Below are 27,867 nucleotides of genomic sequence, written 5' to 3'. Positions count from 1 at the left end.
TTAGGCTATGAGGTCCTTCCCAAATGCATTTATTGCAAGATCTGACTCGTTTATGAGCGACTTTGAGAGATTTGCTCCCTAGTTTGCATTTAGCAAAGTTGCAAAACAACAACAACAACCCCCCCTTTGCTTTTATTCCTACCATATTCTACCAATGACTTCACTGGAAAGGAAGCAACATCTGCTGGTTAGAATCGAGTCTCTCTCTACTGTTACCCTTCCTCCTCCTCTTGACTTCCCATAAGCATGCAGCTGGATATGTATAGATAATATGTTTAGATAAATGTACAGAAAGGTAAAATTTTGTATATTCAGACCTGTGAATCCCAAAATGAAGCATACATACTTCATACATTTCACAGCAGTTACTTCTCTTTGCTGTTTTACTTTGACAATAATAGTTTATTTGTTTGCTTGTTCTCAAGTAACAAGCAGGGGTCTCATGATTATTTGGAAGTTCAGCAGACGAATCCAATGGGCTCCTGCCTCTTGTCCAACCCCTGACTTCATCTGCATTTTAAAATTGTTATATTGCAGAGGTTAAGGGGTACCATGCTTCCAGAAGTCCTCCAGCTCATAATGTAGTCAGTGTTTCTGAATTTGTTCTTCAGACAGGGTGTACAAACTGGTAGACCAGGCGTTGGGAGATGTCTGGTTTCCTGATGATCCCTTTCTTATAATATTGCCGGATGGAGCGACTCAGCTTGTCATAGTTCATAGCAGGCCGGTTCTTCCGGATTCCCCATAAACGAGCCACCTGGGCGGAATCTTCGATCTTGAATATACCTAGAAAGTAAATATGAGAAGCAGCAAGGCCAATTAAAGCATTTGTTTTCACCCAAATCTATTTACAATCTAACCGTAATCACCTCCCAGGCACTGTAACAATATTTTGAATTGGAAGAGTGTCTAATTGAAAATGTAGTTTGTTTAACAGACAGCCATTAACATCAGGCTGTAGTAAAGGAAGCAAAACTCTGTTGGTGTGGTTGAGAGACTCACGTCTTTTGGCACCTACCCCCCTTGAGGTTTTCTGCCCCAGCTGGTCATTATAAGAACTTGAATCTAAGAGCTTGACAGGATTCCATTTTGAGCTCCTTATGGCATGTAAGCAGGATATAAAACAATCACTAATTAATAAATATTATTATTGTCAGCCCCATACCTCTCTAACTCTGGCTCCAGCTGCCACATCAGATGTTGGTCAGAGAAAGATCTTGTAGCTGAGTTTGCATATTTCTTCCTCCCTCCCAATCTATTTTTCTTTAGTGTCATATCTGTTTAGAATCTAAGCCCGAGTACAGGGCTGTCTTTTTCAGTGATCTGTGAGTGGTATTGGAGGACTTTTAGCTGAAGCATGGGCTTCAAAAAAATACTTTTAAATAAATAAATAAGCAGCAGCAAAAAAGTTTTCAATGACCTCATAAGCACCAAATACTGCAAGAGAGCTTAATGGGAATAGGTCACATATCACTTAGATATGGAGAGGCACAATAGTAACCTTACATATATGAATCATGAGTAATGGAGGTCAGAGTTTTCATGCCAATGGTTTAATATGCCTGTACATTAGAACTACCACCATAAAAATATATCTGAGTTTATGACTGCATGAATGAAACCTGGAGATGAAGGCCTATGCCCCTAAGTCAGGAGGTGGCACTGAAATTTCAAGAAGGAATCAACAGCACTCACCTTTTTCCTTATTAAGCCAGCGAATGAAGCGCCCATAGTTATGGGGTTTCAGAAGAAGCTCTTTCAGAAACTGCCACAGGTGAATGGGTTGGCCAGAGCAGGATGAGTCCACCTCACTATCTGTCCAGTTCTCTTCACTTCCTATAAATTACCATGGCCAGGAGAAGACAGATTAGATTGCTACAATGCACTTTGCACAGGGCTGCCAGCAATTTCACCCAGTAGAGAATGTTGCAGTTAGGCCTGTGACTGGGGCTAATGATTGGGAGCAAGTGACTCCTTTTGCAAGAGCTACACTGGCTTCCTGTTTGTTTCCATAATGAATTCAAAATGCTGATTGATACATTTAAAGCACTAAATGGCTTAGAATCAAGCTGTCCAAATGATCACCTCCTTCCATATCAGCTTGTCTGCCCATAAATACCCACAGTAAAGGCTCTGCTTTGCATCCCACTAACATCTCAGCTACATTTAGCCGAGATGTTAGAGAAGCAGAGCCTTCTCTGTTGTTGCATTGTTGGAAGATTCAGGACAGATGTTTAAAAGTACTTATTCACACAGTGCATAGTTAAATTATTTGACTTTTAGAAGACATCTAAAGGCAGCCCTGTATAGGGAAGTTTTTAATGTTTGATTTAAAGGTAAAGGTAAAGGGACCCCTGACCATTAGGTCCAGTCATGGCTGACTCTGGGGTTGTGGCACTGATCCCGCTTTATTGGCCGAGGGAGCCGGTGTACAGCTTCCGGGTCATGTGGCCAGCATGACTAAGCCGCTTCTGGCAAACCAGAGCAGTGCACGGAAACACCATTTACCTTCCCGCCAGAGCAATACCTATTTATCTACTTGCACTTTGACATGCTTTCGAACTGCTAGGTTAGCAGGAGAATGTTTGATTTACTGTGTTTTAATTTGTTGGAAGCCACCCAGAGTGACTGGGGTAACCCAGTTAGATGGGCGGCACATCAATTAATCAATCCATCAATCAATCTCACTCCCACAGGAGGCAGTGATGGCCACTAACTTGGATGGCTTTGAAATAGGATTAGACAAATTTATAGAGGGGGCGGTTATTGATGGCTACAAGCCATGATGGCTAGGCTCTGCCTCTATAGTTGGAGGCAACAATGCTTTTGAATATAGTCAAACCTTGGTTTTTGAACGTCTTGGCTGCCAAACGTTTGGAAGCCGAACGCCAAAAACCTGGAAGTGAATGCTTTCATTTCCAAATGTGCACTTCCGAGGTGCATTTCTCAATTTTCCCCATTGAACTTTCTGACAGCCCTTTGATCCTCAGTTTTTGAACATTTTGGAAGCAGAACAGACTTCCGGAATGGATTATGTTTGAAAACCGAGGTTCCACTTTACCAGTTGCTTCTGAAACTACAGAAAGGGAGAGGGCTCTTGTGCTCGAATCTGTCTTGCTAGTTTCCCACAGACATCTGATCAGTCACTGTGAGAACAGGATGCTGAACTAATGGGCCACTGGCTTGATCCAGCAGGCTCTTCTTACATCTACCTAGACTGTAGCCTTCCCTTCCTGGTGCCCTCTGGATACTTTGGCCTACAAGTCCCATCAGCTCCAGTCACCTGTTTGTAAGCTGCCTTGACATTTTCGTGGCAAGGTGGGGTACAACTATTTTAATTCTAATTTTAAATATCACCCCAAAAGAATGGAGGTATACATTTCCTCTTTTTGTCCAACAGCAAGAAAACAACACAATAAGCAGAACACAAACTGGCATCTGCATACTACAATTCATTTGTATAGTGGCTAAAAGCACCACTTGGTTTCCTGAACCTCTTTATCTGCACCCCAATCGCTTCCCAGCTGTTTCTACTCTCCTCCCCACATCATTCATTCATTCATTCATTTACTGCTTGCTTTGGTTACATGCGGAAAGGGTGAGCTCACCACAGTAATGCATCTCTCCAGGGGCAGCTTTCTCCTTCATCCAGGCAGCTGGGGAACAAGCACAAATGTCACAGGATGGTCCAGTGGTCTGGCCATTGCACTATGATGGGCCCCGTTTCCCCACACCTGAGGATCTCAAGGGAAGCACTTGCTCATAGATTTGGAAGGAAGGAAGGAAAACCCCAGTTCCCTGCTGTGTGACAGGCCTATCCACCCTACATCATTTCTACTATTGATTGCCTAACAGAGAAATAATTGAACCGAAAGACTTGCTGTTCCATTAGGCTGAATGCTGGCACAATTTCAGTGAACATGGCCATAAGCCAATGGTATGAAAAGTTCCATCAACATAAATTATTTCCCTTTCCCTGTAAAGGCAGCATTGGTTTGCAGAAATGATTTCCCAGGTAGCAATAGGAGATTGCTAGGGGGGGGGGAGTTCTGCTTTTTAGCTGTAATATATATTTTTTCCAGTTAAGTCTCTAGATACCTGACTTCCAGATGTCCAGATGAGCATGCAGGACATCCCCACATGCTGGGGATCGCTGACGGAACTGCTCCTCAGACATGGCACACAGGTCCCTCCCACCCAGATCCTGGAATGATTTCCCAATCTGGGGGAGCCTGTATTGGTGTTCTGTCCACAAGATCCACTTCTGGACATTCCCTGGACTCCAATCTGCTGGGTCTATAAGAGAATCAAAGAGATATATTCCCCCCAAAAAACCCAACAGTTTGTATTGTCTTAAGCATAAGCCATCTATAAAGAAAATGCACAAAGCATTCTAGATGACCAGCATTAGCAGAGGAGAACTTCCCCCATGTTTTGGTTTGTCCACAACTCTCAAAGGTATATGTGTCAGGAAACTCCCCAAGCTTGAAATGAAATTTATTCCAGACCTAACACATTTTGGAGCAAATCCTTCCCGTGGGACACTACTAATATGACAATGACATAATAAGGAATTGAACCATAAGAATAAAATGTAAACACTTTCTCTGTGTCTCACACTGAAGGAATATGAAACAAAATTATCATTCTGCTTTAAGAAAAAAAATCTACAAAAGCTCAAATTGTCTCATTTGCCAATGCATAGTGACAGAGAGTTCTTTATCCCATGCCTTCTGCTACAACTTTTGCTGTATGGTTTTTTAAAATCTCCAGCCAATATCTCTGATGCTAGTGTGTGATCTCCAAGCTGCCATTTTTCATGGTATAGCATTTGTTTATATCAGACAGAGGCCCAGGCTACGTACACAGATGACTGTGCTTCCACTACCGGTTTGGGAAATTGCATAAACGTGTTAGCCACAATCAATATCTATCCTGTTGCTTTTTACGAAACATTGCATTTTGATGCATTTTCTCCTAAACCGCCTTTGATTCAAATTGAGAAAAAGAACAGCAGTTCAAGATACAGGTAGGTAGCCATGTTGGTCTGCTGTAGTCGAAACAAAATAAAAAATCCTTCCAGTAGCACCTTAGAGACCAACTAAGTTTGTTATTGATATGAGCTTTTGTGTGCATGCATACTTCTTCAGATACACTGAAACAGAAGTCCTAGACAGTTCAAGAGCCACTGGGATGGTAGAAATAAAAAAATAGTCAGTACTGATAGTTGTAATGGTGTATGCATGTCATATGTGTGCTACCAGCTGTGAAGTCTTTCCTTATAGCTCCAAGACAGCAGAAAACAAAATCAAATAAGTCTTCTGCAAGTCACTTAGGAGTTCTATGTGGGTGAACAACAATGCTAATTCCAGGGCAAGTGGGGAAGGTAGCAAGACACTGGTGCCTAGAATAGCACACTCAGCAGATATGGGGCACAATATTCTGATAAACATTCTCACATCCATTCCCAGAGACTTCTCTGATCCTTCTCATACGGAGGGAGGGGACACTGACGAATCAAGGGAAAGGGAAAGGAAGGAAGGCTGCTGCATAATAAGCCTGTGGCTTGATAAGGGCTTATCCCAAATGGTTAATGAATACAAACCCCATCCTGCTTCATATTTTTCCAGTTGACAGCACCCATTTCAGGAGTCACAAAACTGTTGGACCAGCCCAGTATCTTTTCCCTTGGCCCCTGCCTTTTGAGTATGTAGAGCTTCACAAAGTGAAACTCCATTCCCCTCTGCAGCTAACTGTAATCAGAAGCATGGGTTATTCCCTGTTCTTTCCCTTAAAAAAAAATCCAAAAACCACAGAATCTAATGGGAAATGTGATACTGAATATTTTGCAGAATTTGGGGGGTTTGGGTGACAGAATATTTTAGATCACAAATTCTTAGTCTTTAGAATTTGACATCCGATGTCAAGGAGATAAAGAAGTGCACAACTTTTAGAAGACATGTGAAGGCAGTCCATTATTAGGAAGTTTTTAATGTTTGACGCTTTTTATGTGCTGGAAGCTGCCCAGAGTGGCTGAGGAAGCCCAGGCAGATGGGTGGGGTGTTATTATTATTATTAATGGGATTCGCAACCACTCTGTTTCATGGGCTAAAGGTCAACATTTGGCACTACAGAAGTCAACAGAGTTTTCACAGATTTCAGTTGGCTTTAGATGCTTGAGATAAACCAATGATCAAACAGAGCGGGCCCTGCATAGGCCATTCTACACAATATCACATGAAGAATGCTTTCAGGCCCCCTTGTTACAGAGGTTGAAAGCAAGGAGGTAGGAAAGCAGAGGCAGATTTAGGGAAGTGCGGCTGGTGCAACCGCAGGGGGCGCTGCAACTATGAAGTAAACCAGAAGGCAAGAGGCAGGGGGAGGGCACCAGTGAAATTTGAGACCCCCAAGGTCTGCCACTGAGGCAATACATTCTCATGCCAACCCCAATGCAGTTTTGACTCATGCCCATTGTGGCAACTCTATTCAATAGCCACATTGCACCATCAGCATACATGGTATCTTTCACAGGCAACATAAGCAGTGGCCTGAGACTAGCATGGGACCCGCCAATGTTAGGCAAGCAATATTGACTTCTGCCTACGAATTTGCATCATTGCATAGAAATTAACTCAGCAGCAGCCACACCATTGCCCTCTGCTGCATAAATATTTCCCCTCAGTGGGCTAATAGGCCTTCCTAGCTAGGCCTCCCAAGCAGTAAAAGAAGAGGATGCTCCAGGTACTCACCTGCAGCAATATTGAGAAGCTTGCAAGCTGTTTCAATGTCCTTGAGCACTTCACCCACCACCATACTCTGCACTTGCTCCAGGGAGTGTTCTTCCAGGTGAAGACTGGCTTGGTAGTCCATATCAGGTGTAAGGCTCAAACCTTGACTGTCAATGATAGGGCACTGCTCAGGTTCTTTAGGTACTTCTGCCCTGCCGCCTTGGCTGCTGGGCTGCTGGCTTTCGGCCAGACCCTTCGGAACCCAGTTGCTGTCGTCTGGGTAGAGCATATCAAAGTACTGCAAGCAGAAGGTGGGTAGGGTTTGCTCGGGTGTGGCAGGAGGGCTAGGACTGTCAAGGGACCTCCAACTCTGGCTGTCAGGGTCTTGGGCAACAGGCAGTTTGTCGAGACCAGAATACAGCAAAGGATCTTGAAGGGTGACCCGGCTGCGCGGCAGAGCAGTCAAACCTTGGTCAGCACTGCCCATCACTCTGCACAGGTTTGTCTCCAGATCTGTCATCAAAGAAAGGGAGAAGGAAGGAAAGGGGGGCAGAGAAACCCACACACCAGTTAGAAGGGATGGTTTGATAGTAATTTCTGCATTTCTGCCCAGTGATCAGGCACAATGGAGGAGAGCTAAGCCTGTTAACAGGAAAGAAACCACCAAAGAGTCACTCTGTGGCCAAAGAGACCTCTAGATGAAAATAGGTTAAATAGCTCTTCATGAGCCCAGGCAACTTCTCTTCTGGGTCATTTGGCAATAAGAGGGCAGGGGAAGGAATCCTGTCAGTAAGGGCAAAGGGATAATCAAATGCAGAAGAGAGAGTTGCCCATGATCAGGATCAGATAATATCTTTATGGTGAGCAACAGCAAATCTCTTTCTACTTTCCTGAGGGTGAGAAAGGAGGAGGGACCAAAACCTTTAACATGCCAAACCCATCAAAGGGAACTTGTCAACACATGACCAAAAAAATCACAGATGGGCTCAAACCACATTTAGTGCTGGAGTTTGAAAGTTCAGTCTGGTATTTTATTTTGTTTTTTGGTATGATAAACTTGCGTCTGTATTCCTGTTCGTCATCCTTAGTCTGCACGTTGCCTCTCAAAGGAGCACCTTGGTTGCAGAGCCAGCTTAATTCTATATATTCAATTCTACTCCAATGGTGAGACTTCCTTACAATTTGCATGTTTGTTTGTTTGTTTGTTTCATAAATTTTATAGACTGCTTGAATATTAAGAAGAAAAAGCCCTCAAAGCAGTTTACAAAGGATAAAACAGTAAAATCCAGAAACAATTGCAATCCTACTTTAAAACATACAAAAAATTAAAGAACTAAAACAGATCAAAAATATCTCAACTTTCTAATAGTTTATTCACTGGTGTGTGTGTTTAAAAGAGAAATCAGATGTGATCATGTAAAATGCTATTGACACAGGGGCTGGGGCCTGCCCGTGTTACTCTGTGAACCTTTACATGTTTAGGGGTCAAAACAAAACTGTGGTGTCTATTTCACCCAGATGAAGGGAAACTCCTACTTATGCGAATATTTACACATCTTAAATTGCCCAGCAACTAGAACTGTGGCTAAACTAACATTTTAAAATGCCATTGGGGTGTAATGCACAGCTGACAGCCATGCAAGCAAAGGCTGGATGCTCACATGGTACAGAGACCAGCATCTCATACTGTCTTCTTCTGGCCAGGTATTCTTTCTGCAGTTTTAATGTCAGAATGAAATGGAAGGTCAGTGTGTCAGGGGAGGTCCTCAAACAGCTACTTTTGAACTATTGTTTTCAGAAAATTCTCCTATCTACCCCAGGTGAGATATCAGAATAAAGCCCATTTGGATTATTTGAGAATCATTATTTGTTTGCATTGCTATGCAGACAACAACTTGCTTGCTCCCTGTGATACAGTGGTACCTCGGGTTACATACGCTTCAGGTTACAGACTCCGCTAACCCAGCAATAGTGCTTCAGGTTAAGAACTTTGCTTCAGGACAAGAACAGAAATCGTACTCCGGTGGCGCAGCGGCAGCAGGAGGCCCCATTAGCTAAAGTGGTCCTTCAGGTTAAGAACAGTTTCAGGTTAAGAACGGACCTCCGGAACGAATTAAGTACTTAACCCGAGGTACCACTGTATGCTGCTTTTCCTTCTAAGATTAAGGGCTCAGGTATGGACCACACACAGTCCAGTTCTCAGTAGCTTCTCTCCTATTCCCTTCATAAAGCATAGTAAGATATTGAAACATTCTGTTTTCCTTTTAAAAATCACTCCAGTCAGCCACACTCAAGCAGAAGTGTATATAAAAGAAGAGCACTTCTTTGTGGTGTTAAGTTCCTGGACACATGTGTGCATGCAGAGATAATATCAAGGCTGAGGGATATTTATGTGCAGGAGTTAATTGCCCATCAGTAGGATATCCAAAATGTACACAAATGTAATAGAAAAGACACTGTAAAGGCAACACACCTTCATAAAAGATTGTGGCTGTTGAGTGTGAACTCACACATTTGCTCCAGTTTGTTGCAATGTCTTCTGGTACAGAGCAAAAACTAGGGTCAAATCCATACAATGCATTTAAAGCACTCTTATACCACTTTAACAGTCAAGGCTTTCCCCCAAGGAATCCTGGGAACTGCAGTTTGCAAACGGTGCTGGTCTACCACAGGTCCCCTAACAACTCCCAGTGACTTCTTGGGAGGTTTGGCTTTTTGAAGACATTTTCCATCAAACTGGGAATAGGTGAGGTGATATGAATCGAATGCATCACGCCATCAGAGCTTTCCCACCAGATTTGATTGATTCTCCACTCGCTGTGAAAAGTAGATTTGATTTAAAAACAAAAACAAAACACCTGCTTGCTACAGAAAATAATGTTTTGGTATCTTATCAAGTATCAGGCGGGTAAGTTGAACACATTCAGAAGGCCAGAGTGGATGCACATAGGAGAACCTAGAGTTTGACTTTGAACCTAAACACACCTACCTGAAACAGGTTATTTATTTCCAAATAAGCATGCACTAAGTTCCAAGAATCAAGGTTTTGGGGAGACAGCAGAATGGGCACCCCCACAGCCTTAGACATAGCTTAACAATGCTTATGTAGGTGGGCACAGGCAAGTGTCATTGAAATATTAGAAGTGAAGATCTGAGACTAGCTAAATGAACCAGAATCTTATATAAAGTGCATGGCAGCAGAGATAATGGAACCCAGATCTCCTAAATCTCAGTCACTGCAGTATCCACATTTGGCCTGGTACAATCTCCCTCAAAGAACTGTCCTATACACAAGTTCAGACAGGTGACATCTGATGGATTATTTATCCACAAACATTTCAGCCCTGAAATCATGATCTGAATGAACTTTCTTTTATTTTAATCTGAGCTTTAAAACATCACACCCATCTGTCTTTAGTACAGAGAGGCCTGGCTTCAGCAGAGAAAGGGATGAGCCTTCTGAATTTCCATGGCAACCTTGGTAACTGTCACAAACCAAACAGAAAGCCCGGCTGCTCCCTGAGGCTTTAAAGGTGGGAGGGGAAAGAATCACTCTGAAATCAGAGTGTGGTTAAAAGGCTGCTGTTGAGGCTAGGATATCCAAATGTGTCTGGAGTCCATAGCATACAAGGCCTCTTCTTTTTATTGGTATCGCCACACAACCCTCCCCATCCTCAAATTGTATTATACTCTCTGTCAAAGAACTCTAGAATTTTCATGTGGCATTTCAGAAATCGTGACTCAGTGCTAGTAAGAAGCACAGCAATGACCAAACCCAATCATACAGCAATGACCCTAACAAAAGTAGCATACATTTATTTTATTTGTTTGTATTCAAGCCAACAATGTGTATACAGTGGTACCTCGGGTTACATACGCTTCAGGTTACATACGCTTCAGGTTACAGACTCCACTAACCCAGAAATATTACTTTGGGTTAAGAACTTTGCTTCAGGATGAGAACAGAAATCATGCAGTGGCAGCTGGAGGCCCCATTAGCTAAAGTGGTGCTTCAGGTTAAGAACAGTTTCAGGTTAAGAACAGACCTCCAGAACGAATTAAGTACTTAACCTGAGGTACCACTGTACTGCTTTTAATCCCTGTCATTTCTAGCAGCACACAGGACTGCTAAAAACGAGTAAAACCTGAGTTCAAACTATTAAGCCACAAATTTTCAACCACCACATGCCAACCAGAAACTATTATCAATTTCATGTCAGCAAAATAAGGATGAATGGTTTTATCGTTATAGAGGTGGGAATATTGGTATGAGGAAGGGCACTGGTTCATTGCCTTCATGCCATGACTTATTTCGGTGTAGCATTTTGGGCCACCTTTCAGGTTCCTGGGAATCACAGCTCACATTTAAAACCAGCAGCAAAGGAATCTCTCGAGCTTGCTGTAGCCTTCTTTGAGCCAAATAAAGGTGCCCTTTGTGTAAGGGTTTTATTTGCAGAAGTGTTCTGTACAGTACGTTACTATCTTTGCTCACTGCAGTGTGCCAAAAAAATTCATTTCCTTACTGCTGTTTCTAGCAAGTTTCTGCCCAAGGGCTGGACCCATATTTGCTCCCCAACATGAATGCTATATCGTAAATAAGATATAACTAAATGTCACCACTTGCTGCAAGCCAGAGACCCATTACTGGCCAATGAAAGACAAGTGGAAGAGGGCATCTTACAGTTTGATTTGTTCTTAAAGCAAACCAGGGATGCAGGTTCCTGCCACTTATCACACAGAGTGGTCCAACATCTCTAATTTACAGCTACAGATATTTCCTAATTATCTCTGGGAGGGATAATTAAATGAAATTAAAAACTCATGTGGATCTGCACAGCTACAGCTAAAGACAAGATATGTTACAGATTTAGAAAGTGGGGCACTGGGGAGGTAAAAGGGTTTTCCAGCGGTGACACAAACACATGAACTGTGGAGCTCTTTAAAATAAAAATAATAAATAACCGCATGAGTTGCTGATCTCCTTTGATCACTATTAAATCCTATCTCTTACATGGCATGTTATAATTGGAAAATTATAATCATAGCTGAAATTAATACCCATAGTTAAAGAAAAGAAAAAAAAAAAGATTTCAAGAAAACTTTAGCATTTGATCATATTTTTAAAAAACTGCAGCGTTGTTTGTACTAATCAAAGTACAATGTAAAAGGCTGACATTTCAAAAGCCGTATCTCTGTCGTAGATCTGTGAAAGTTTGGCTCTTTTTGCAGAAAAAGCAAATAAAAGAACAACTTAACCTAAGCAAAGCAAGCACTCTGTTCCTTCCTTGCACAGGCAGTACAAGTTGGTTTCAACTCAGACTTGCTGGCACAGTGTAATTTCTAATGGGCAGGTAATTCAAACACAGCGCTGACAAATCAGGCACAGATGCTCAAGGGATTGTTCAATTCAAAGGCTTCCATTAAGATAGAAGACTGTGACCTTTGGAGAGCTCCCGGTGAAAATACAAACTGCTGACAATATATTTAGCCACATAGGAAGCTGCCTTATACCATTTATACTACATTTAGCCCAGTATTACTACTCTGGTTGGTAGGAGCTCTCCAGGGTCTCAGGTAGTTCTTTCATTCCTCATTACTTGCTACCTGAATGTTTTAACTAGACACACCAGGAATTGAACCTGGACCCATCTGCATGCAAACTGCACGCTCAGTTACCACCAACCTATATTCCACCACCGCCACCCCCAGCCCTCAATATTTGAGAAGACATATTTGTGACTTCTAAAATTATGAAAAGTAATATTTCTACTGGCACCACTTCCAGCAACTATGATCCTGCAAACTTCATTAATGCACCCAAAATGTTTACTCTTATTTAATTTCCCCCTTACATTTCTATCCCACCTTTCTTCCATCATGGAACCCAAGGAACAATCACCCATACAGGCACTGCCCAGACTCAAATCTGCTGTGCTTCTGCAGCCTCACATGCCTTCAGACCATACAGCATCACTGGGCTCATTCCTCACATACCCCTCCCCCCCAAATTATATCACCCACTGACACAAGTTTTGACAAAATGGATGTCTCTGCTGCATTCACATGAGAACATGTACAATTGCTCACAAATGTGGCTGAACCCACCAGGTCTCTCTCTCTCTCTCTCTCTGATTCTGTATTTTTAGTGCTTTATCCTGCAAATAGGCAAGAAAGTGGAGGACAGTCTTAAAATAAGACTATGCTTTCAACCAAATGTTCATGAAAGATACTGGCATAAATTTTAATGTTCCTAATTAAGCTGATGTGAGCCTAGGCAGGGGAAATTGGAACTTCACCCAGATATGAAGGTTCAAGGAAGCCTAGCCTTATTCTATTCTATTCTGTTCTATTCTGTTCTATTCATTATAGTATTGATAAAGATCATGCTTGAAGATGCTTCTTCTAATTTCCCTGAATCTATATGGGATCACACGAGATCTTGTGAGATTTGTTGGAGTTGATCTGAATCAGTGTTGGAAAACAACAATTGGGGTGAGGGGGAGAGAATTTGTGCCTGTACAGGAAATTCTAGAAGAGAGAGGCATGTGCCTCTTTATGCAACATGCTCTCTTAAGTCCCAGAATGTCCTGGTTCTTGTTGGCAGTTCCACAGGCAGGAGAAGCCAACAGAGGACAGAAACAGGAAAAAGGGAAAAGCAGCAGCATAAATTTGGGACATTGAGATCCCAGGGACAGCAAGAGCCTGTGCTGCAGAACATGATATGTGAGCAAATGAGTTGGGCCTCTGGTTCCCAGAGCACATGGAAAATCTGACACCAGATCTCAATGGGGAGGGAACAGGATCTAAAGGGATCTGTCACTTGTGCACAGCTAATATTCATACATGTTGTCATGCCCCTGCCATGCAATAGGGACCTGCTTCAGATAACACTAAGAGGGGAGATAGGTGGAGACTGGAATTGGTGTTTGAATGGCACAGCAGGACTTTTTGAAGTGCTGACCCTAACATTGGGGTTGTAGGATGCATCTTGGCTTGGCTTTGAACTGCAAAATGTATTGGGCTAATAGAACTACGTACCATGCCTTGTTACAAATGCAAATCAAAAATTAATTAGTCTTCCAGTTTAATTCTAGATCAGCCTTCCCCAATCCCCAGATGTTTGATTATAACTACCATTACCATAAGATACGCAGGCTGGAACTGATGGGAGTCCAGCAACATCTGAATGGCACTTCACTGCTGTTCAGAGGGGCATCCATCATAGACTCTATCACAGAACTTCTCCATCATAGACTCAGGTTGTATATATGTGTCAATAAACCATAAATCATAAAGACACCACAGTCTCCACTGTGCCTCATTCCCAAAAGGAAACATGAACCCTGAGTAAGTGCCTGGAATCCCTGGAATCTTGCACCGCTCAGAGATTGGGATGGTATTTTGCATATGTTTTCAAACTGTATTCTGGAGTCCTTGGGGTTCATCAGAACTTGTTTGAGGTTCCTCAGGGAGAAGATTAGTAACAACCAAGTCCCACAAAAGAAAGGTTTGCTGACTACTGCTGACCTGCTCTTGCCATGTGCAGCCCAGGAGAGTGTTGGGTATTTTTTAGGGCACATCCTCATTCACTGAAAACCATTTAGGCAAGGGACCATAGTTCAGTGATAGAGGACTTGCTTTTGCATGCAGGTTCTTCAGTTAAAAGACAACTTCAGTTAAAAGACAAGGAGCAGGTTGTGTGGAAAACCTTTGCTGAGATCCTGGACATCTGCTGCCAGTCAGAACAGAAAATACTAGGCAAGAGGACAAATAGTCGGACCTGATAAAAGGCAGCTTCCTATGTACTCAAACAAAGGGAACATTCATTTACAAAACAGAGCAAGGCAGCTTGTGCTAAAAATGGTCTATAATATCACCAGTGTAAAACAGTGGCTGGATTAAGTCTTAGGTTTTGCCCTCTACCTTCTATCCCATGTTAACAACAACAGTAACATGTGGCATAGATAGGAAAAGAAAGTGAATATTTGCTGTCCCATAGACAGTAGGGAAAGGGACAGCAGCTCTTAAGAAGAGCCCTGCTAGATCAGGTCAAAGGCCAATCCAGTGCAGGATCCTGTTCTCACAGTGGCCAACCAGATGCCTCTGGGAAGCCCAAACACAGGACATGAGCACAGCAGCACTTTCTGCATACGCCTATAGGAAGGCCACATACCTGAGTGCAACAGCAACTTTTCCACCTGTGATTCTCCCCACCTGGCACTCAGAAGCACACTGCCTCTGACATCAGAGGGAGAACATAGCTATTGTGGTTAGTAGCCATTGATAGCTTTATCTACCATGAGTTTGTCCAATCCTCTTTTACAGCCTTCCAAGTTTGTGGCCATCACTTTAGGTCTTGCTTTATAGTTGTTGTTATTGTTGGTTCTTTGTGGTTTCCATTTTTTATTAGGTAAAGGTAAAGGGACCCCTGAGCATTAGGTCCAGTCGTGACCGACTCTGGAGTTGCAGTGCTCATCTCGCTTTATTGGCCGAGGGAGCCGGCATACAGCTTCCGGGTCATGTCGCCAGCATGACTAAGCCACTTCTGGCGAACCAGAGCAGCACACGGAAAGGCCGTTTACCTTCCCACCGGAGCGGTACCTATTTATCTACTTGCACTTTGACGTGCTTTCGACTGCTAGGTTGGCAGGAGCAGGGACCAAGCACCGGGAGCTCACCCCGTCGCAGGTAAGTTGCAACAAATAAACATCCTCATCATTACCAGAAGACTAATAAGGGACTCAAGGGACTAAGTACATCACACTCCAATCATCTCGTCTTCTGCAAGCACTCCAGCTTGCCAGGCAGAATAACACCTCCTCTCCTCCCCGTGTGTTGTTTTGGGGATCTTCCTGATCCCCTTCCCCCACAGCCATTTTCTGAGGTGTGGGGGCACACAGAGGGAGAAGAGCAGGGGAAGCCCCACTGCACAAGTGGAAGTCGTTGTGCAGGGCTTCCATTGATGGGACCGGTTAGGTGGATCCTGCCTATAGTCTCTATCAGAGGCTGAACACAAGACTGAATAAATGGCTGTATCTAAGCCAGGAAAGATATTCCTATAGAATTTACTCAGATGAGATAGGTTTTCAAACAGACTGCATTCTGTGGGTTGATCTGTGGATAGATTATGCAGGTTGCATAAGGCAAAATATGATATAGGTAGGGTCATATTTTACCACACAGATTTGGAGCTGATGGACTGTTTGCCCCATCAACCATGTAATTATTTTATCCCGCAAAGGCCATGGATCTTTTCCTGTTAAATACCATGAAGTCTGGCTCTCCACAGGTCAAGGACAACGCCAGCTGTTCAGAAAACTGCTTTTGGGGAGCAGGTGGGAATAATGCTTCTAATACTAGGAATCCCCAAAGAGTGCTTATGCCTCTAGGTTACCCAGAGAGATGTTGCCCAGCTCCAAACCTCTAGTTTATTTGCTCTGGATTAAATTAAGGCCCCGAGAAATCAGCCCTAAATCCAGCCCCCATGTGGCTTCCGACACAAAAGAGAATCTGGTAACAGCTTGCAAGGCCCTTTATTGGAAGCCCTCTGCCGAATTATGACGGTGGGGGGTTGCTTGGAAGTGGGATTAGATCATACTCCTGCCTAGACCAAAAGCAAAGGAGATAATGAAGTAGATAGCATGCCAGGCATTTTGATGGCTTGACGTCAGCAGAGCTGCAGCTGCCTGTTGGCCTCTCCCTGTCACCTGCATGCTCAGGCTCTCCATGTCCTGGTCGGGAAAACATGGGACCAAACGCCACCACCTTCCCATCAGCATTTCAAGCAGTGCACACTGACACAGACAAGATGTTTATATCCGTTTATATCCTACATGTAAAAGTTACTAGGTTTTATGCTGGGTGTTACAGAATTACTTTCCCAACTGCACACCCCACTCTTGGTAGCACATCCCAATTGCCATCTAATCTGCAGGGCTTGTGCCTGGCTTCTTATGCCAGATGTAGTTTGTTTCTGCCGTGTTCCACCTGCCTTAGCTATAAGTATCCTTCCCCAGACAGCCTATTAAGTAACTAAGGTGGGGATGGATGGGGCTAGTGGAACAGCAACATTTATATTTCAGACCACTGAAACCTCATTTCTTGTCAGGTAGAAGGGATGAACCTCATTCTCTACAGCAGGGGTGGGGTGCCCTGTGCCCAGGGTCCAAATGCACCCCCCTCCAGACTTCTCAAGCTGACCCATGGGTCTCTCCTCAGGCCACACTCTTCACTGGGCCTGCTTCACACCTTCCTTATGTGCTTTCGTCTGGCTGGAATGGGCCCTTGAACTCTGATAATTATTCTCCACTGATAATGTGGCCCTTGGCCTGTAAAAGTCCCCCCTCCCAACCCTGCTCTAAAGAAGTCTTCACCAACCTGCTGCTTTCCATATGTTACTGGACTACAACTCCCATCAGCCCCAGCCAGCACACTGATGGGAGTTGTGGTCCAACAATGTCCGGAGGGCACCAGGTTGGTGAAGGCTGCTTTAAATTAATGGTAGCCAACTTACGACGCCTGTGAATATCACAAGTAGCTGGTAGCTTATGGCATCCCTGGATAGTAGGGCCTGCTGGCTTGGTTGCAGCACAGAGCTGGAACTGCACTCCTGTCTGTTCTACCCACACTTCCCTGCTTCATGGTTGTGCTCCACAGCTTGCCAGACCAGAGGCAAAACACACCAAGGTCCCAAAGAGGCACCATCAAACATTTCAGACTTGACTTCTAGGAACCAGCAGGCCATGACTGATGTTATGAACTACAACTCCCATGGGCCATATCTAGCACTGCTGGTGGGCACAGGTTGACGAAGGCTGCCTAGACTGTGAAAGCAAAAGGCCTGAGTGATCTTCTGACAAAACGTGCTGTACTTTAAGGGTGGGGACCTTTGTTTGGCTTTCTCTGGCTTTGGCACAGTGGCTGCCTGCTGCCTTCCTTTATGTTTATGGGATAGGTGGGGAACTGTTTACCTGGAGAAGCTGCTCTAAAAAAGAAATGGATTCACTGCAACAGCAAGCCAGGGAAATATCAACTGTCCAAAGAAAGGAAAGCAAAGCTAGTTTTTTTCTCTCTCACAACTCTCTTTCCATCCCTTAATTAAAATATCAAATCCACAGCTTTTGACCAGTTACAAAGTTCTTCCTTTCCATGACTCTGACTAGGACTCTGAGCTCCTTGCTTCTGTAGGCACATTATATACATCCACACTGCAATTTCACCCTCTTTTTTCCACCAGTGAACCTTCTCTAGTGATTAAAAAACATCACTCTCCTTAATTTTGTCCCCAAAGCTCATTAAATGTTCAGTGATTGGTCTCTGTTTCATATTTCTATTATTTCTCTTCTCAAACATTTTCCCTCTATCACCTCACTTTTCTACACACTTGAGCCCACGATTCCTACATCATTATAATTCATTTCAAATATTTCAGAAGGACCCAATGGGCTTTGAATCTGCAGCTCCATGCTACAGGTAGCCACTGGAGTTTTATTTCTTCTCGGTGCTCCTATTAATTTTTCAAAGGCAGAAACAGTCTAACTGCTTGGGGCTTAAGCAAACAGCGGTTAATCATAACGGGTGATTAACAGGGGTGGGGGGGTGTTTCCCCCTTAGTTCCTCATTGTCAGCCCCAGCACCTTGGAGAGAGCCTGAGACTAAAGCTAAACCCTTTAACATGTTGATTAACAATTTTGGGGTTTTGGCCCAAATTTTGTATATCAAATTATCTCAAAGGAAATGAAACTATGGCTTAACTTGCACCAAAATTACCTGGCTTAATGCAATCTTGGAGTGGCCGGGCTCTGCTTGACAGACTGCTAATGTCCATTTTACAATGGAGTTTGGTACTGACATGGGGTTTGCAGAATTCAACACCCCTGAGAATCACAACTTTGATTTCAAAACGAGACACATTTGTAGTCCATATGACTTGTAAAGCTAGAGTCAGTGCCTGGATGGGAGACTGCCCAGGAACCACATGTACACTGCCTTCCGTGATGGAAGAAAGGCAGGATATAAATGCACCAAATAAATATTGTGTCAATAAAAACAGCAGCTTTGAGGTGGATGGTTGTAGCACAGGAATAATGGGCTACCCCTCTTCCCTGAGAAGTTTGGTCCCAATCCTGGTGGCCTCTTTTGCAACACCTATTTCACAAGTCAAAAACAACCACACAACAGTCACATTATTTGCATAACTTGCAGTTGGGCCCTCAGGCATCTGGCAAGGCAGAGCCACACCTTAAGACATGCGACAGATTTGAAATGGCACAGGGAGTGAGTCAGGTCAGAATCAACAAAACTTGAAGGCTCAAGGGTGGGCTGTCTTAATCTATTGCTAAATGTGGACTATTGCACCCATGTACCTCCACACCCCATAGGGCATGTCATTTTAGGAGATGAAACTTAATTTTTGCAAATTTCTTCAGTCAGGGGTTTTAAAAATATGTTTTTCAGTGTGAGGAATTCAAATACGCTATCATTTTTGTTATTGGGCAACATTTAGTTTGGTAAGTCTACGTTTGACGAAGAAGCACATGAACTGGTTTTGGAAAACCAAATAATTTTAATTTTACCTTCTGAAAAGGTTGGTTAATGTCCATATTCTCTTCAAGGGCAGCACCAGATCAAGCACTAGACCATTAAAAAGGTTGGAAGGCATAGATAAGTGCACCAAAGCCTCTCCTCACCCAAACAGGCTCAGCAGAGGTTGTTGGTAATATGGAGCCCTGGCTACGAGCACTACCTGCTTATATGGAAGAAAGGAAGGTCTAAAAATACTATGGTTCTGGACTTGTTCAGAAAGGTAAATACGGTAACCACCCCACCTACCACTGGTCACAAAGACCCTCCTGGAGCCCTGGGATTCCCCTTCAGCAGTCTATGCATCTCCTTCTGAATTCTGTTTGTCTGGCGTCTAAATCTATCTTACTTTCAGTAACCATTCACATTTAGGTCTGGACAACATTTTCTAATGTCATCATGGAACCCAGCTTTGGCTAACTGTTCTTTTTTGCTGCTGACCTCAACAGAGCTTGGTTCACCTATGCTGAGAGCAGAGAATAAAGCCTGCTCTCGACAATGATCCTATTAATTAAACTTAATTCTGCAGGCAAATAGGTTGGTTTAGGATGAATTCCACAGCAGAGCTCTTAGTAAACATATGCAAATTGATAGCACTCTTTATAGCAGAGGAGAGAGAAGCTCAGATAGCATATATGAGTGCTACATCTGTATTTTCAGTCTTTTGGTGACACAAAACCTGGTAACGTTGCCTGAATTTTCTTACCTTAATTTAAACTAAAGCTGGGCACTGTTCCACCCACTTGTTATCTGTCACACTTTAGGTTCTGCTTTCAGTGATGTCGAACTTGCTGCTGCTCATTTTTTTTAATACTGCTTTTTGTTGTTTCACTGATTTGCTTTTATTGTATTTTATTTTTTTCTTCTATTTCTGTAAGCAGCCTAGAGAACACTGCTTTAGGTGACATACTGACTCTGTAAATAAAATTAATCCAGACTGCAAGCCTGTGTGTGGTCTTTACAATGTGAGAGAAACAGAGAAGTGGAACTAGCCTGGAAAAGGATCATATGGCTATTTTTATTTTATTTTTAAAATTAAGACTCTGCCGTGCAGCTGGGCTTCCAGGGAAGCTCATTCAAAAATAAAGACAGAATAAGAAAGCAAATGCAAATTCAAAAATATAAATGAAAGTCGCAGCAAGAGCTAAAAACTATTCAAACTTTAAAATATTCAAACACAGGGATTTGACACCTAAGCATGGGTAGTTTTAGGAGTATAAGTTGTTTTAAATTGTTTTAACGTTGTATTTAATTGTTGTAGCCCACCCTGAGATCTTAAAAATTTGACTCTGGAATCAAGAATTTGATTCTGACTTTATGCACAGCTAGGAAAGAGAAAGTCAATGTGTTGGCACCCTCCAGATATTGTTGGACTACAACTCCCATCAGCCCCAGCCACCATGGTCAGTGGTTAGAGATGATGGGAGTTGTAGTGCATGACATCTGAAAGGCGCCACATTGCCTGACACTGATGTTCACCAATCCAAATATGGAGTTGAGATTACAGTCTAGACCTTTACTATGGTTTCCAATGGTGGTTGTTCTTCACACAGATTGCAGAACTCTGAGGGGTTCTTCATATGTGATAATTTTTCCCTACAAAGAGATAATTTCATTTTAAGGGGGGAATATACAATCGTGTATATGTGTACCTCTGTATGCAGCACACACCAGTTCTCAAATTCAATTGCATTCAGGTATACAACATATCTAGATCAATAGACAGATCAAGATAGCAGCCCTGTCAATCATCAACTTGGCAAAACTCCCAGCTCAATATTTTATTACATTTCCTTCCCCAGAGCATTTTGTCAGCTGCTTCCAGCAGTATACAGATTCTACCTCCCACCAGGCCTAATATCTTAAGACCTACCCATTGATCAGAACATCAGAATGAGTGTGGCTGTTCCCACTGCCCGTGCTTGGAATTAGTATCGTCAAGAATGCCTACTAACTCACTCTAATATGATGAAAGGAGCTGACAGATTTGGTTCCTGGGCACCTTCCAACACTTATGGCATTAGGTACTACACAACAGGAAAAACAAACCAAGTAGAAGTACCACCTGGGTTCCAAGCACTTGGAGACAAAAGTTATCAAAGTTCAGCAGGTTGGGTGCAGAATAACTAAAGCCCTGTTTGCTTTGCCTGCCAGCCAGCTGGTGGGGAGGAGAAGTCAATTAGATGCCTTTTATTGGCTTATCAAATTGGTCATGAAAAATACTTTGCTACTTCAGAGCCAAGTGAAGTTAAGAAACTGGGAAATGGAGATAGCCAGCCGAGGCTGTCAAAATGCCTGGTTGTCATCTCTGCAAAGTCCATATTTCTGCAAGGACATTTTAATGGGACTTGATTTCCAGAGCGAGTGTTTGGGATTGTCAGGATGGTGTGGGTTGCCCTTAACTCAGCAGTCAATTTAAAAGACTCATGCTTACCCTCTTAGGAGTGGGTTCAGCTCAGGCTCAGAATCAAAAAGGAGAACATTGTTTTGGTTGCCAGGTGGTTTCAAATGCAAAGCTTCCCAAAATAAAATTCTACTATTTATTTACTTCATGTCCATGGCGTGTAAAGATTTAGGAACACACAGATATTTTTGTATCTCATTATATTCCCACTGTTTTATCAAGTTCAATATTTTCTAGGCCAACATTATTCAGTGCTGAGACGGTTCATAATTTCCCCTTCGATTCTGATAATTTTCCACTGTGTGCACTTTTAAGAGTCTGAAAACTTCAACTCACAACCCAAATGTTGCACTGCAAGGAAGCTTCATTTCATTGTCACTGTGAATGGCACCCACCAACCCACCACAGATCAGAATTTCTCACAATTTTGTCTGACACCATGTAGATGCTTAATTCAGTCAGCCCCACCCACCCCAATATTTCAAGAGCAGAGGCCACAGATGCCCTTGAGAACTGTCCCTGGTTCTGATCCACACCTTTTCAGAGAAAGCTCGTGGAGTTCTATTTGTAACCTGGAGGTCTAGGTCTGCTGCCTGACAGAATAGCACTCCTCCATGGGTCACATAGAAAACATCCACATCTGACTTGCTTCTTCAGATGGCAAGGCAACCTATACTTCACAGCAGTCATTTATCTACCATGCAAGTGGACTTGTTAATTAGGTAGATGCAATACTTTTGTTGGCCTAGCACAAGAGTGGTTAACCCATGGCCCTCCAGATGTTGCTGAACTACAACTCCCATCAGCCATAGCCAACATGACCAATGGTCAAGGACAATGGGAGATTAGTTCAGCAGCCACAGGTTAACCACCCTTGGCCTAGTGTCCCGAAAGAACTTTCAAGAATGAATTCTATAAGCTTGTGGAAGCTTAGAAATGGAGAAATCCCTCCCACTAATAATATATACAGTGGTATATCTGGTTATGTACTTAATTCTTTCCGGAGGTCCGTTCTTAACCTGAAACTGTTCTTAACCTGAAGCACCACCATAGCTAATGGGGCCTCCTGCTGCCACCGCACCGCCAGAGCACAATTTCTGTTCTCATCCTGAAGCAAAGTTCTTAACCCGAGGTACTATTTCTGGGTTAGCAGAATCTGTAACCTGAAGCGTCTGTAACCTGAAGCGTATGTAACCCGAGGTACCACTGTACTGCACTACTTTCTCTCAACATTCACCTTTTAAAGATAGGTGGCAGTATTGCCCCCATTTTGCAGATGGGAAACAGAGAAGATAGAGGCTGGAGCACCTTGGATTCTGAATTCTTATTCATACTTCACCAAAGAATCAAATGGTTGTGTTTGTTTTTAAAAAATCTAGATTTAATGTCTCTTCAGCTCCGTAAACTAATGGATGGATCACCACAGCGCTGCCACAGAAGATGTTGATCATTGTGCACAGCATCCTACCTGTGCAAACTGCAGTTGCTACATGTTTGCCACATTCATTTTGACAGCAACAGACAGCTGCTTACCCTGATATTGATTCTAGTACCAATGCAGTGTGAACTACACTAAACCATATTGCAATGTCTCACTGTACTATACCGTATTGCAGTTTATCAGTGTTTTATATTGCGCATTATACTTCATGCTCAAAATTACATAAGGACACCTTGATAGCAAATGGTGCTGTACAGTGCTAATATAAGGAAGAACCACATTGTATTGATACAAATTCCAACTTTGTCTCCCAATAACTCTGAATGGGGTAACAAACAAGATTATTCTCTGACCCAGTTGTGTCCTCTCTTACTCACAGTTATGTTCCCTCTTAAAGGAGCTTTTAATATGCAGAATGCTTCTGTCAGACTTCTCTTTGCTAATATGCTTTATTGAGGAGTCCTTATTAAAATGCCCACTTTACAGATGAGCAACATGGTTGAGAAAAACTACTCAGTGTAACCATGGCTGATCATGTATTTAAGCTCTGATCTCCAAAATTCCCCAGCAATGAGAAAAAGAGAGAAATGTTCTGGTGCCACAAAAGCTTTTACTGGCAGTGAGTCAAATTTATTCTCAACATAAAGCCTACAAAGTAAATGGAGTTCTTACCTGGAAAGAAGTAAACATCTTTTTCTATTGTTAATAAATCAAAGAGTGATGTTGCAGTCAAAAGTTTCTGGGAGCACCCTTTCATATATTCTCACCTTTATCTCTCCCCAGCACTTCATCCTTAATCCTCAGTTCATCAACCACTCTCCCTCCAAAGAAATTCCCTAAATTAGCCATTTTCAACAAATTGTCACTAGATGTTAAGAGGAAAGATCAGGTTGTCAGTTCTTCCATCCACATTTAGATTGGACAGAAGCATAAGTGGAAAACCAATATCCATGCAACTGTTTACCTGGAGACATTGCAGAGATGCATGGGTAATGGCGCCCCCTATTCTGAGCTGGCTTTGATGTTCCTATTCCTTTGCGAACAGGTCTTCATGTCCCAGGGTCAGACTGCCCTCTCTCCACCTGCAACTCTATTGATTCCCACTGCTCAGATGGGAACAGCGCAGGGAGTGGTCTGGCTACCAGCAGAACTCAAACCTGAGCATGTCCCAGCTGAGCAGCAGAGCTTGATGTTCCCCTCAAAATGGTGAGAAGCCCCTGCTTATAAATCCCTCTTCCCTCTCCTGGGAAGTTGCTTGCCCAGCAAGGAATCCTGCATCTTTGAGAAGTAGCTGTGAAGGGATTTGGCAGGTGAGGTGTCATTTGTGTTTCACTAACCAAGCATAACCACAAAGGGGGAGAAACAAACCAACATAATGTCAATTTGCCTTTGGCCCTGGGGCAGGGGAACTGAGGGGAGCAGCTTGAAGAGGCTACTGGTTTGCGGTGAGGGGGATAAGAATGAAAGATGCAGAATGGCCTTCTGTAGCTATGTCTCAGCCACCAATCATCACCAAATTAGCTTTAAGTCACGGCTGCTGAATTCTGTTTCACATGTACCTAAAACTACTTCAGTGAATTATTAGAACTGTTAATAGGTTGAGGAGTGTGTGGGGTGTTAGGGGAGGAGTAGTACATTGTGCTCCTTCTGGGGTAGTTAGTCCACCTTTGGTCCCCATTCTGCACTTAGCACCTAGGAGCCACAGGTGAAGGCTGTCAGCAGCCACATTCCAGGAACGGCTTTGACTGGTCAGTTAAACCTGGTGAGGGTAACAGATGGGTCTTAGACCCTCAGTGAGTTAGGGACTTCCCCTGCATGCAAAGACAAGCTCCAGCAGATTGAATGGACGAGACCAGTTGTGGGGCCAAGAAGGCAGTTTCTTGCATATGCTGTAGAGGGAAGTGAGGGGCAGATGGGGCTCATCAACTTGGGAAAGTAGCCCATCTAGGAGAAGGAAAACTCTGATCCTAAACATTTGCTGCCTTGCAAGAAATCTTTGAGAGATAACCCTACACAAATCCAGAGTGGAGTTCCTAAGAAGGTTGGATGGCCCCTTCCAGCAACTCCTGCAGGCAAGCTGGTGGCAAACGTATTGCTCTGCTTTCCTTTGGACCACATTTGTGGGGCCAAGAGGGGGTTCTTTTTGTCTGGGCAGCCCAATATCTCCATACACACTTCCCTGTTTTGTGCCCCAGGAAGGTCACTTCAGTGCTACTAACGCAGTGGTTTGACTTCAAACCCTTCCCCCCAGTACACTCCACTATCTCTTGAGACAGACGGATGCCAACAACCAGTCATCATAGTTACATGCCAGTTATTTATAAGATCTATGCTACACTACACTACACGGCTTTGCTTTAGATGCAGCACATTTGACCCTCCCAATCCACAGAGCTCTTACCGTGAACCCCAGTAATCTACACAGTGCACTGTAGAAATGTTGAAGTCAGTGCACCTAGCACAGCAGAAAATGGCAGAAAAATTCTCTTGTGAAACAATTTATTCCTTCCCCCCGCAGCCACCGCCCCCAGCACTGGTATGGCTTCTGACACTTCTAGTTTTGAGTTCATGCACTGAGCCAGAAATGCAGTAAGTTGCCAGGTGGACAAGCACAGCAAGAGAGTCCACACACAAACATGTGGCGCTTGATGGCTTTAACGTCAAGCAATGGTTTTACGTGTAGAATGGCTGTTGCAGATCAAATACAGGGATGACTAACCTTGGGGAACATTGTCAAAGGCATAGTTATGTTGCATCAGCAAAACAGTAGTTGCAGGACAACTTATGTATTTTCTCAGGTTGCTGAAGATCCCTTAGATTGCAAGGAAGGGGGAAATTGTACACATTCAGCCAACTGGCATCTGGTGACAAAGAATGGACTGTTCATGTAAGGGGATGCCAAAAGGAAAATCTTAAAAATCATAGCTCACTTAGAACAAGACATACATACACATTACTTCAGACAGAGATATAGCATTGGGTTTTTGAAAGAGTGGAGAGGCTTGCTTCTGACATCTATCAGTTAAAAATGTTCACACTTACCCTTTAGGTTAGCAGAGAAGTGGCAGCTATCAGTGGCAGCATCGATCCAGTAAAGTTGTAAGGAAAATGCTCTTGTCAATCTGAAATGCCCCCACTGGGCATGGAGGACTCAAAGAAAAGAGGATGGAGACTTGGTTAAGGCAACCAAGCAGCTGAGGTTGATGTTTCTTCTTGCATCAGAATCAAATGAATATTTGCAACAGGGCCATGTACTTAAAGACACATCAAACTTCCTGGGGTGGAAGAGATCACCAAAAGCATCTGCCACAGGTTGTGGAATGCATACAGGCCACCAGACTGTTCAGAGCAGCTCAGTGGCAGGGGCTGAATATGTAAAGAAATGCATTCAGATAACAGGCACCTAACTCTAGTTATGTACCAGGGATAGCCCTGCAGCTGAACTGAACACTAGGAATGCAATGTGTTCAGGAAAAAGCTTCCTTTGCCCATTATATCTAATTCCTTCCTTATTTACCTGAACAAACAAGTTGTGTGCTTACCTCAGTTGGAGGTGTTTAAATATCCCAGCCTACAGTTAACCCTTGAATATGTGAAAATCCCACGTACAAGTCAAACAAACAAATCCTCTTACCCCAGCAATTTGCCCTCTCTGCCTTTATCTTTAAATCATTCAGAACTCCAGCTGGACTAACAACCCTTTGTGCCCAATGCATCCAGAAAGAGAGAGCTTATACACTGCCTGTAGGCTAGCTTTGAAATCTCCTCATGTATATATGCACTACAAGGCAAACTCAATGGCATGTCATAAGAACGTAAGAAGGGCCTGCCTGATCGGGCCAATAGCCCATCTAGTCCAGCATACACATGCCTGTGGGAAACCTGCAGGCAGGAGCTGAGCACAAGAGCATTCTCCCCTCCTGTAGTTTTCAGCAACTGGAATTCAGAAGCATCAGTGCCTCAACCATAGAGGCAGAGCATAGCCACCATGTCAGCAGGAGCCTATACTACAGAAACTAGGAGGCAGGTTATGATGATGCACAGCAACCTAAGACAAACCTGGTGGTTCAAGCCAGCACCCTGTTCTCACAGAAGAATGCCTGTGGGAAACCTGCAATAGGAGTTGGCATCCAAAATGGTGGAGGGCACCAGGTTGGCAAAGGCTATTGGGCAAGTTCAACTATAGTACAGAATCCCTCAAGCTGTAAAAGGGATGCAGTTGTTTGACCTGTGTGTGCGTATATATGAAGACTATCAAAACTAAAAGGAAACAAAGCCAAAAATTTCTACATATAACTTTGTGCATGAAGGCTAGGGGCAAATATGGACATTGGTGTAAATAATAATTATTCAAGGGATGAACAACACCATAATCTCCCCTGTATATACATGCACATGTAATCATATATTTTGCAATTATTACATGCATAGTTCTACTATCCTCCTTAGATGAACTTTTTTGGGACTATCAAGATTAATATCCTGTCTTCTTGCCAAAGCCTTAGGGTAGCTAACAACATCAGTAAAAGTGGGGAGGGGAAACAATAACTAAAAATAGCAGGGAACAAAATTTATTTTTTTTAAAAAAAAGCTGAGAAAAATCTGTTTTCAGAGGAACAGTACAGACTCTGTCAAGCACCTGGCAGATAATGAAGAAGCAAAAACAACAACGGGAGCATCAGGCCACCTTAACTGAGATGGGAGTTCCCTTG

The 27,867-nt window shown here is 43.2% G+C and overlaps 1 protein-coding gene across 3 annotated transcripts; it reads right to left on the bottom strand.

Annotated features, from left to right (window-relative positions):
• Positions 1-26,656, bottom strand: SPDEF (SAM pointed domain containing ETS transcription factor). 3 transcript variants are annotated; one of them, XM_079980912.1, is made up of 6 exons: positions 26,198-26,656; positions 6,750-7,241; positions 4,099-4,296; positions 3,609-3,656; positions 1,696-1,836; positions 1-786 (listed from the first exon to the last, which is right to left on the bottom strand). In XM_079980912.1, exons 2-6 carry the CDS (start codon positions 7,213-7,215, stop codon positions 608-610), a joined length of 1,032 nt encoding a protein of 343 aa, XP_079837038.1. In that variant the 5' UTR covers positions 7,216-7,241; positions 26,198-26,656; the 3' UTR covers positions 1-607. The 3 variants fall into 3 exon arrangements, with proteins under 3 accessions (XP_079837038.1, XP_079837037.1, XP_079837036.1); XM_079980911.1 differs by lacking the exon at positions 26,198-26,656 and adding an exon at positions 24,120-24,166; XM_079980910.1 differs by lacking the exon at positions 26,198-26,656 and adding an exon at positions 23,923-24,039.
• Between the last annotated feature and the right edge of the window lie 1,211 nt (positions 26,657-27,867).

The sequence above is a fragment of the Podarcis cretensis genome, assembly GCF_951804945.1.
Source record: "Podarcis cretensis genome assembly, chromosome: 6".
NCBI classification, from domain to species: Eukaryota; Metazoa; Chordata; class Lepidosauria; order Squamata; family Lacertidae; genus Podarcis; species Podarcis cretensis.
The sequence above is the reverse complement of the archived record's forward strand: the minus strand, read 5'-3'. Positions and strand labels throughout refer to the sequence as shown.

What these genes read in the sequence shown, in the direction of transcription:
- SPDEF (XM_079980910.1), bottom strand. Translation starts at nt 24,004, where the DNA reads ATGGCTAATTTAGGGAATTTCTTTGGAGGGAGAGTGGTTGATGAACTG. An exon ending in GCTTCTCAATATTGCTGCAG is followed by an intron (nt 4,297 to 6,749) that starts GTGAGTACCTGG and finishes ATTCTCTTATAG; the next exon opens with ACCCAGCAGATTGGAGTCCA. An exon ending in TGGAGAGATGCATTACTGTG is followed by an intron (nt 1,837 to 3,608) that starts GTGAGCTCACCC and finishes GGTAATTTATAG; the next exon opens with GAAGTGAAGAGAACTGGACA.